Source organism: Pezoporus wallicus, unplaced genomic scaffold (assembly GCF_028554395.1).
Source record: "Pezoporus wallicus isolate ANWC-B61680 ecotype Strahan unplaced genomic scaffold, APGP_CSIRO_Pwel_v1 contig_13317, whole genome shotgun sequence".
Taxonomy (NCBI): domain Eukaryota; kingdom Metazoa; phylum Chordata; class Aves; order Psittaciformes; family Psittacidae; genus Pezoporus; species Pezoporus wallicus.
In genome coordinates, this window is record NW_026635005.1 from 678 (window position 1) to 12367 (window position 11690).

General features: G+C 38.5%; 1 protein-coding gene across 1 annotated transcript; it reads left to right on the forward strand.

Moving 5' to 3' along the window:
- Positions 1-1338: 1338 nt before the first annotated feature.
- LOC130594498 (neuropilin and tolloid-like protein 2) lies at positions 1339-10290 on the forward strand. Its single transcript, XM_057400440.1, has 3 exons — positions 1339-1659; positions 6126-6239; positions 9312-10290. Exons 1-3 carry the CDS (start codon positions 1458-1460, stop codon positions 9887-9889), a joined length of 894 nt encoding a protein of 297 aa, XP_057256423.1. The 5' UTR covers positions 1339-1457; the 3' UTR covers positions 9890-10290.
- Positions 10291-11690: the final 1400 nt, after the last annotated feature.

Genomic DNA, 11690 nt, shown 5'->3' on the forward strand with positions numbered 1-11690 from the left:
CTTTCAGTAGAGCTTGTTAAGTGTTTGTAAATCTTTTTTTTTCCCCCAAAGTTGGTTGGTTTTGGTTTAATGAATTCTTACAATTCAGTTTTAAAAGGCTTTGGCTGTAGCTGAGGTTAAAAGAAAGATGATATGGGAAAAGACAGAAAAATAGGTAATACAACAGTAGTAAGCGTGGTATTCATCTATGCTTGTCTCCCCTGCTTCACAAATTAAACAAGAGCTGAGATGTTTGTCATTAGTCAGATGCATGAAAAATTATACTGCGCAAAAGGTCCTTAGCATCTGTAATAGCAGCCTGAGATGTAGCTGTAGGCTGTACTCACTCAAAACACATCAAGTCTAGACTCAAGCTTATCTGAGGAACATACTGAAGACCTTGTGGGTAGAAGGCGCATCTCCTCTCACACAGAGCAGGAGACCTCTGTCTTCACATGGATAGATTTCTTCTCTGTCAAAATAATGGCTATCTGAGGAATTTTTAAAGTTTAAGGATAGCCTTTGCAGCATGCTCTAGGTAACTGAGTTTGAGTTACACAGTTCATCAACTTCCCTAGAATTTTAAGAATCCCAATACAACCATTCAAGAGATGAAAAAGGCCTGTGATCTTTTCACGTAATCTTGCAGAAGTTTCCTGCTCTGGCAAAATAAATTGTTTGTTTATTTTCCAAGTGCCATGTTGGTCTTCCAATTTCTTTGCTGCGTACGTTCTAACACATATGCTGCCTTCTCTTGGATTAGATTCCTGCTTTTGGAGGAATTAAGATTGGCTTAATTTATTAACTCTTCCTAGAAAGCCAGTTTACTTTTTCTTCTGCTTCCATTTTTATTCAAATTACTCCTGACTTTCATGGCTTGTGTCTTCCATAACAATGCTACAATTCAGTAATTAGCTTTCATTCTGAAGCAATAAATTTCAATTTCCTTATTTTTACTTCAGAGCTTTCCTGACTAGACTCCTTCCCTTATATTTTAACACTGCTGTTAGGAATTAAAAAAGAAAGAAAAGAGAACAGTCAAAATACCATTAACATTCTTTCAGCACATTTATGTGTTTCTCATATCTCTTCTAGAGTAATAGGTTGCACATGTAGCAGAGCTGCTTAGGGCTTTCTTCAGCAAGTATGTTGCTTTACCTTTTTTTTTTTTTTACCTTTTTTTCTTCCCCCCCCCCCCCAGGAGTAGAAACATGAGAGTAAATTATTAAGTAAAGATTGTTTTGGGGAAGGGGCCAAAGCAAAACAGACACTTAAGACAAACTTTAAGTAATACTCCACATTTACATTTCATGAGAAAATGTAAGTTTAAAAGTGCTGTGCATTGAGAGTTACACATGTGTAACGGGACAAAACATCTCCGAGATTTGCTAAGAAATACTGTCTTCTCTGTATTACTTTTCCTAGAGACATTAATTTCTCTTTTCTAACAGATTTATGTACGATTTCTCGACTATCAAATGGAGCATTCAAATGAATGCAAAAGAAACTTTGTTGCTGTGTATGATGGAAGTAGTTCTATTGAAAACCTGAAGGCAAAGTTCTGCAGTACGGTAGCAAACGATGTCATGCTGCAGACTGGGATGGGTGTGGTGCGGATGTGGGCAGATGAAGGCAGTAGGCTAAGCAGATTCAGAATGCTGTTCACTTCATTTGTGGATCGTAAGTAGATTTTAAACTGCCTATTCTCCTGGGATCAGGGTACTTTTTCAGGTATATTTTAGGAAAAGCATCAGCTATATATTATGCAGCAGGAACACATGAAAAAGGTTGTTTCCATTTCCTTCATGTACTGGCATCTAAATTAAATACTTGCTTTATTACAGTTATAAGCATGGTTCCTGAAGAAAGGCTTTCCTCCAGTCTTAAAAGGTTTATTTTTCATTTGAATTCAGTAATAATACAGCCCTAAGCTATGTCATTCTCACAAAGATTTCTACAGATGAGCACAGGCTTACTTAAAGAAGACAGCAGTGGGACTGAAGTGTGCTCTCCCATTAGCCTTCATCTTCCAGTTCTCTGCCAGATACCACAACAGGCTCTTCTCAAGCCCATACTGGATGTTCAGAAGGCTAGAGAACACGTGTGACCCTGCAGAGTCTGGATCTGGAAGTACACCCACTCCAGCTATACCTAAGCTGCTACCTCCTTCTCAGCTGCACATGGCTTGGAGCGATCCCACACGTGCTCCCTTAGGAAAGTCCAGTTGTGTTGCACAACTGTGGATAAGCAGTTAAATTCAAATTTATTTAAGAAGGCTATATTAAAAGCAGAGCTGTAAATGCAAACTGGATTTCTGTTTGTATCTCATAGCCCAGGGTGGAGATAGTCTTTATTCCCATTGTAAATGAAGACGTTTCCTGAAAGTGAGATTTTCTTTGAAGTGCTTTCTCTCTGAATTTACTGGAATTTTTTTGCCTCACATATTTATAAAGGACAACATTGTCCACATTGCAGAACCTGAAAATAAGTAGCATCTTCAGGACTAAAGTAGACTAAGTTCAGAACTGCAGAGAAGATCTGCGATACACGGGGAGAGCTGAATAAAGCATATCTGCCACTTCAGGAAATCAAACCTATGCTTGTGTCAAAGGTTTTCAAAAGACTCACTCTGCTTGAAGAATAAGTAGTACAAATTTGCTGTCAAAGAAATACCTTTCTCGACAGAACATGTCTGTAGCCAGTCCTGAAAGGGATCCTGGTCACCACCTTACAAAAAAGTTTAGGTTACAGATAAGAAGTGGATTTTATATTCTGTTCCATAAAACAGTAATTTTTTAACACAGGTGAAAAGTTACTTTCTGTAAAACAATCTTTCTAAAAAGACTGACAGAGACTTAAGAGAAATATCTTATTGCTTACTTTGCCTACATGGTAAAATAATGATTATTGCCTAGATGTAAAATAAACAATTGCATGGGTCAAACTAGTCTATTGTTTAAGCTACAAGAGGCATTCAGTAAAAGTTACATATTGTGCTTAAAACTGGTATTTACTGCAATTCACAACTTGCAAAAATTGAGAACTGCTTTTCCAGTAGCATTTATTTCAATGCAATTATTGATATTAGTGGTAGTGCAAGTTATTCCAGCTTCCAATCTAGAAAATGCTATGAATTTTGCCAGGGAAATTATCTGTTTATATTACAAATACTGGAGTGGGGTTGGGTTTTTCTTCTGTTGCGTTTGGGTTTTGGGGGGTCTTTTTGTGGTGTTTTTTTGAGTGCAAGAGGTTGAAACAGTAACTAATCCTAAAGTTAGATAACTTTGTTAACTTACAATTTTAAAGCAACTCAAAAGTCATTGGCAGAAGAAAACCTGAAAAGGTATGTGGTTATTATTATCTATGTTCTAACTTCAAATAGCATCTTTATTGGATAGGGCAATTGAAAGGTATGTGTCTGAAAAATGTTTCATGTATTTTTAAATCATAGAATCAGAATCATAGAATAGTTAGGGTTGGAAAGGACCTTAAGATCATCTAGTTCCAACCCCCCTGCCATGGGCAGGGACACCTCACACTAAACCATGTCACCCAAGGCTCTGTTCAACCTGGCCTTGAACACCGCCAGGGATGGAGCATTCACAACTTCCCTGGGCAACCCATTCCAGTGCCTCACCACCCTAACAGTAAAAAACTTCTTCCTTATATCCAGTCTAAACTTCCCTCTGTTTAAGTTTGAACCCATTACCCCTTGTCCTATCACTACAGTCCCTAATGAAGAGTCCCTCCCCAGCATCCTTATAGGCCCCCTTCAGATACTGGAAGGCTGCTATGAGGTCTCCACTCAGCCTTTTTTACTCCAGGCTGAACAACCCCAACTTTCTCAGCCTGTCTTCATACGGGAAGTGCTCCAGTCCCCTGATCATCCTCGTGGACCTCCTCTGGACTTGTTACAACAGCTCCATGTCCTTTTTATGTTGAGGACACCAGAACTGTACACAATACTCCAAGTGAGGTCTCACGAGAGCAGAGTAGAGGGTCAGGATCAAAGGAAGCTCCTACCAGAAGTGGGGTAAGCAATTTTTCTAACTGAAAAAAAAAAAAGTGAATCCTTGCTTATCTTATTTTCAGACCATGAGGCTATTTTTGTCTTCTACCTTACTAATGATTTGTAATTATATGAAGCCAACCATGAAAATGATCAGTATTTCTGAAAAAAATTGCATAAAAGTACTAATTGTGCATGACAGTCACCTAACACATGCCTAGAGCTTTTTGCAGAATCGACTTATGTTAAAAATCAATGTATTTGATTTCTGGCTTGGTTCAGTACATGAATAATGCTAGATACAAAGAACACTGAACATTGCACCAGCTGTTATGAGAAGAGTCCAGCTTGGGTGACATAGCCTAGTGTGAGATGTCCCTGCCCATGGCAGGGGGTTGGAACTAGATGATCTTAAGGTCCTTTCCAACCCTAACTATTCTATGATTCTATGATTCTATGTCCTTGAAGCCCTGGAGTGGCTTCAATCATTGTGACACAATCAATCATTGTGACTTTTAGACTTGGTAATCCCCAGATAAACAAAAGGAAAATTAAGTCTATTTGTCCCATCTTTATAAACTTGTGAACAAAAGCCATCCCCAAAATACGGTAAGGAGACTTCACAGAAATGTAAAATAGAGACTGTACTGGCAGATGGAGAAGCAGCAACAGAATGCATCATCCAAATATACAGAAAGATGAAACAAATTCCCCTGTTCAGGGGAAATAAAGGGAATGTGTCTTACATCGTAACTCTTCCTCTGTGCCTCCAAAAGAACTACAACTCCATACAGATCCATACTGGAACACCAACAGATACACATGTATCCATGATAACCACTCTGGACACAAATTTCATAGTCCGTCCTTTATGTCAGAAATACTTCAGTAGGTATTGTAGCCTTTTACATACATAGCCTTTTTAAGCTATTCTGTTTAAATGACAATCCTATTTACCCTTTATAAAGTAAAGCTTGTGCAGTCTTTCTTTCCAAATTCAAAAGGAGAACCTGCCTACTCCCTTTTTCTGTCACAGACTCTGAAGCCTCACAGGAGGAGTGAGAAATTCTGTATTCAGGACTAGTCACCCTCCTCTGCCGTACCCTTTGGGTTTTGTATTGTGCTTCAGAGAATCCAGACTGCTCAAGAGAAAATTCCTTCTATGAAACCAAAGAGTAGAACATCTACCATACATCTTTGCTGTTTAATGTATAACTGACTCCACTGATAATAGACATTTCTATCAGAAAAATGCCACATTAATGAGACAAGGAGAAAATAATTTTCTTGTCCGGTGCTCTGAATCCATAAAGAATTCCCTATGAATATTACAGAACATACTGAAAAGAATTACTACTATTTTTTAGCATATTTTTTTTAATGTCAAGGAGCTATACCAAACATTCACAGAAACAAAATCTTTAGGGCAACTTTCTACTTCATTTATTTCTTCAAATTTCTAAATATATATAGACAGATAAAAAGCTAAACTGTACTCTCTCAATCCCTGCATTAGATCTAATAGGAGGATCTAGGAGCTTTGATTCACAAGCAAGAATGACTTAGATGCCTCCAGTTTCTGAAATCTCTTACAATTACTGAAACAGTCCTCCAGAAGCTGAAATCTGATTTGCCTTGAGATATTAATGGGCTCTACAATGCGTATGTTCAGGAACTGCTTCACAACATCTACATAGCAGATGCACAGCAGACTGAACAAATATAAACTGATTTTGAGCATACAATTTTTACGTATTTAAAGCCAAGTATTTTAAAACCAAGTATTAAAGCATTATTTTAAAGGCAAGTATTAAAGCCTTCTTCCATTATCTGTGTTGTGACTGTCTCTATCTGCTACCCATTTTGAGAGAGAATTTTTTTTGTAGCATTGGTAATGCCCTTGTCAGAAACCATATAGAGGGAGTAAATCATCCAGTAATTAGTGATGTGCAAGAAAAGTGCTTGTGTTTGAAATGGAGATAAATAATTAGTATGCATGTTAAAAAAAAAAAAAAAAGCAAACAAAAAAAAAACCAACAAACACCCTGCCCCCCCCCCCCCCCGAAATTTACTAATTTTATTGCAGTGCATCAATTACTGAAAATTCCTAATGTTTTCTTTCTCTTCTCTCCTGCAGCTCCCTGCTCAGGCAACACTTACTTCTGCCATAGCAACATGTGCATCAATACTTCTTTAGTGTGCAATGGCATTCAGAACTGTGCATACCCTTGGGATGAAAATCACTGCAGAGGTGAATATTATACAAAGTATAGCCTTTGTGAGCTAGGCTGGTCAATTTGCCTTTCAAGAAAGTCATGAAATGTATTCTTCCTGGAAATATGCTGAAGACAGCTATTCTACTAATCTCAGACGGGTGTTTCAAATTTTTTATTTAAACTCAGGAGACGTGCAAGCATCCTGAATATTGATCTTACTGCTTTATAATTAAATTTCTTCCTCTTCAGCATAAAGTATCTTATTTTAAAGGGATGTCAGCTTAATAGGAAATAGAAATTAGTATTTGCCAGGTTGCAGCCTATCGATTCCTAAACTTTAAAGGAAGCAAGGATTGTATGGACAGGTAATACCTTTTAGAGAAAAAAATACAGAGCTTGAAAAAGACACAAGCCTTCAAGCACAAAAAGCCTTTCTTGGGCAACAGTCTTCAAAGAGAAAGACAATTTTAAAACACTTTTTTTAAGTTGTTAATCACAGGCTATCTCAGAGTAAATGCAGCTGCTTCATATGATGTGAGAACGGGTAGGAGGAATTGTTTAGGAAGCAGAAGTCATCGCTTATGGAAAATGAACACATGTAATTCACTTCTTCTAGAAGATGGGGTGCAGGAGTATTGTTGAAATCATCACAGCTACAGGAAAAATGTGTCTCAATATCAGGTTTTGTAGGAAAAATTCTCATAATATGAGGAACTTGTTATTCTGCTAAAGTACAAATATGTTCACCTGTGCTTCAACAATCACTGAGTTTTCAGAGTTGGAACAAAACAAATTTAAGGTCATCAGTTTTTCTTGCTAAAAGAAAACCAGAAAAGAACACATGTGAGCAGGGATTTTTTTTTTTATTTTTAGACAAAGAATGGCATAAATGCTCTGAACGCATGACTCCAGAAAGTTTTAAATACGTACTGCATTTCAAAGAGAAATTGACCCTAAGGAAGGGTCAAAACCTCCTTTACAGAAAATCTTGAAATAAAATGGCTTTTCAACACACAAATCCTGCTTAATTTTTTTAGTAAATACGTATTAAAAACCTTACTTTGACATTTTATTTGGGGCAAACAAAAAAATGCACACCACTCATAAATACTCTAATGCAAGGTATATTCTGGAAGCTTTCCAGTTAACAAAACTGATTCATAACTCCCAAGTTTTCAGTGTAAAAGTGAGCTCCTCTAAACAGTACTTAGCTTTGTTAATATTCGGTATTCCCTCTTAAGTGCAATTTCCAGATCTCTTTCCCATCTTTACCAACCACTTCCTAGAATTTTGCTTAGAATTCACACTTTACATACTGCAGTATTTAAAAAATTAATTCCATGAAAACCGTGTCACAATGTGAAGAAAGTGTCTTTCCCAGTTTTTGCAAATTGCTGTATCTGCTGCTGAATAACCTACCATGCTTTATGCTGAATACAGTCTAAATTTTGCTGTAATACTTGCACAGCAGATAATGAAGAGACAGCTGAAGACTGGATCCATATTGCCAGCTTAGGCAGACTGAAGGGAGACTGCTGCAACCAAATAAGCAATATCTAGCCTTAAAAAGAAAGCTTCTCACAGTTGTGTAAAATTCCTTCCGGCACCCAGAGTTCTCATGTAGTCTGTACTGATAGCTACCTAAATCTGAGCATATTGTGACCTAAGCCCAGTGGCACAAAAACTGATAGGAAAGTCAGTTGTGCGCCATTTATTTTAAGAGATTGGAGAATACATCACCTTTTGCATAACAACTTTTTGACCGGAGTATCTTCCAAGAATTAAGAAACCTAGGCACAGATGAGAGAACTGCCATAGCGCTGAAATTCATACCTCCCACAATGTATGGTAATGCTGAAATCTAAGCTAGGCATGTTTAAACCATGACAGCAGGACAAGGGAGATATCCTCCTTCACATTAAAGGGACAAGTGTAACTCAGAGTAAGACAGTCTACACTCTGAAGTAGAACTGTATTTCAGACATAACTTCTTACTAGCCAACTCCTTGGGAGTCTGTTTAGTGTATGAATTGTTTCAAATAGTGTATGATGGTGTAGAACTGTCTCCAGGCACTGTGTGCAGAGTACTTAAGTGCATAATACATATATCCAGATGGCAGGAGCCAGATATCTGAAAATAACATGCAACATCTAGTCTACTGTATTTTCTTCTACATAATCTTAAATGCTTTTTCCCCCCAGTAGAGGATGTTGCAGAATCTCAGTGTAGAATTATTTTAGTCCCCTAGGACAATCGTAGAACCATAGAATGCTTTGGGTTGAAGGGGCCTTAAAGCTCATCCATTTCCAACCCCCTTTCATGGGGCAGGGACATCTTCCACTAGACCAGACTGCTCAAGGCCCGTCCAACCTGGCCTTGAACACTGCCAGACAAGTACATTTACAGAAAAGAAATCCAAACGGAAAAACTTAATCTCCAAATAAGAATTTTTAGTATGGAAACCATCTTGTGCTGGTGCTGCCATCTTGTGTTCATATGAAGTACTAGCCAAAAGTGCCATATGATAAGGGTTGGTTGGTCCATGTCTGTTCCCCCCAGGCCCTCTCTTTTTTTTTTTTTTTTCCATCTGACTTGATTACTGGACTGTTAAAACTGGAATATATCTATGTTAAAGCTCCTTGTAAACAAATAGTACAGTCACCTTCACATCATCACTATGATAATATTTCCCTTTTAAGGAAGAAATAGATAATTTTAAATCTATGTTTCCTTCTATTGACATCAATGGGAATGTTACCAGCAGGAGCAAAACATGATAAGAGAAGTATCAGCTGTAGCTGTTACTTTAAGCCTACTTAACTTGTGGATTTTGGAATGTGAACTGATCAGTAGAGGTTCAGGATTAAAGCCACATCCTAGCTCAGTCAGCCTACGCTGGCCACAGAGTTCCACCTGCCACTGAAATACCATGTGGTGGCCAGTAACACAGACAGGGAATTAGACTTGCTGAACAAATGCACAGATCCAGGATGATAAATCCCATTGACACACAGATCTAGTCTCCAATGCCATTAAGTCATTAAGCATGATCAAAAATGTGAAAAATCATAAACCCGTCATCATAAGCCTAATTTTTTCTTTGCAGAAAAGAAAATAACTGGATTGTTTGAACAAATCACCAAAACTCATGGAACAATCATTGCCATCACATCAGGGATAGTTTTAGTACTTCTCATCATTTCAATTCTAGTACAAGTAAAGCAACCTCGCAAAAAGCTTATGGCTTGCAAGACTTCTTTCAATAAAGCTGGCTTCCAGGAAGTATTTGATCCTCCACATTATGGACTATTTTCATTAAGGGACAAAGAAATTTCTGCAGATCTGGAAGATTTATCAGAGGAACTTGAAAACTACCAGAAAATGAGCCGCCCTTCAACAGCTTCCAGATGCATTCGTGACCACCACTGTGGTTCCCAGGCCTCTAATGCCAAACAAAGCAGGACAAACCTCAGCTCCATGGAACTTCCCTTCTGCAATGACTTTGCACAGCCTCAGCCAATGAAAACATTTAACAGCACATTCAGGAATAGTTACACTTTCAAACAAGTGCATGACTGCCCTGAACAAGTCATAGAAGACAGGGTGATGGAGGAGATTCCGTGTGAAATTTATGTTCGAAGAAGAGAAGATATGACACAAGGTTCATTATCTATTGACTTTTGATTTCCTAGTGAAGGTGGTATCAGTGTCTATACAAGATGCTTGTGTATAATGCCTGAATATATTCAAAGTGTATTATATGCAGCGTGAGATGCACACACTTTTAGCTTGTTATACTTCATTTAAAAAAAAAGTCTGCCTAACTAATTCTTGCTGAGAAATGGTGGATTTCCTCCCATCTTCCCAAGCTACCTACCTAGTGGAGGAGTAAGACAGAGACTTTGCATGAATATTATAAGTAAAGGATATTGGAAGAAAAAAACAGCTACTAATCACTTAAGACCGAAACCAATGATACTATTCTCTTACTCATATCATTTTCTCTTCTTTAGATGCCTGCATTTCAAGACAATTTTAATACCTCAGTTAGTTACATAAATAAAAGTGCACCGCATGTATGTCAACATATGAGTCTTATTTTATTTGTCAAATTGAAAGTAGTGCTAAATGCCAGTTGAGACTCGAGAATTATGTTACAGCCATCTGTTTAATCTTGCCTACTATTTATATTGCCTTCAATGATCAGTTCCTCACTCTATGTTTTCTGAGAAATAAGTGAAAAGGATTACTGCCTTTTAAAATTCCAAGTCACAGAAATTTTAGTACATTTGAACATATGTAATTTTGCAGCTTCTGGTTAAAACAAAAGTAAGTACCCATGTTAGTCTAGATGCAGACTTTTACAATAGTATTCTGTCATGGTTTAAGCCCAGCCGGTAACTCAGAACCACGCAGCCACTCACTCACTCCTTCCCTTTCTCCCCAGTGCTCCAAGAGGGATGGGGAGGAGAATCGAAAGAATGTAAATAACTCCCACGGGTTGAGATAAGAATAGTCCGGCAACTAAGGCATAATACAAAACCACTACTACCACTACCACTTCCACCAATAATAATGATGATAAGAGAAATAAGAAAGGGAAAGAATATAAAACTAAAAGGGAAAAAGAAAAGACAACAAAAACAATAAACACAAATGATGCACAATGCAATTTCTCACCACCCACCAACCGATACTCTGCCCGACCCAAGCAGTGATCTGGGCCTTCTAGGTAACTCCCCCCAATTTATATAGTGGGCATGAAGTGCTGTGGTATGGAATACCCCTTTGGCTACTTGGGGTCAAGTGTCCTGTCTCTGCTTCCTCCTGGCTTACTGTGCCCTTCCTCACAGGCAGAGCATGAGACTGAGAAAGTCCTTGGTCGGAGTAAACATTACTTAGCAACAACTAAAAACATTGGTGTTACCAGCATTGTTCCCAGGCTGAAAGTCAAAAACACAGCACTGCACCAGCTACTAAGAAGGAGAAAAATGACTGCTACAGCAGAACCCAGCTGAACTGTACACAGTACTCCTAGTGAGGTCTCACGAGAGCAGAGTGGAAGGGCAGGATCACCTGCTTTGACCTGCTGGTCAAACTCCTATTTGATGCAGCCCAGGATACAGTTGGCTTTCTAGGCTGCGAGTGCACACTGCCGGCTCATGTTAAGTTTCTCATCGACCAACACCCCCAAGTCCTTCTCTGCAGGGTTGCTCTGAATCTCTTCTCCACCCAATCTGTAGCTGTGTCTGGGACTGCTTTGACCCAGATGTAGGACCTTGCACTTGGCTTTGTTAAAATCCATAAGGTTGGCATCGGCCCACCTCACAAACGAGTCAAGGTCCCTCTGGATGGCATTTCTTCCCTCCAGGGTATCAACCGAACCACACAGCTTGGTGTCATCGACAAACTTGCTGAGGGCGCACTCAATCCCAATCTCCATGTCACCGACAAAGATGTTGAACAAGACCCAATACCAATCCTG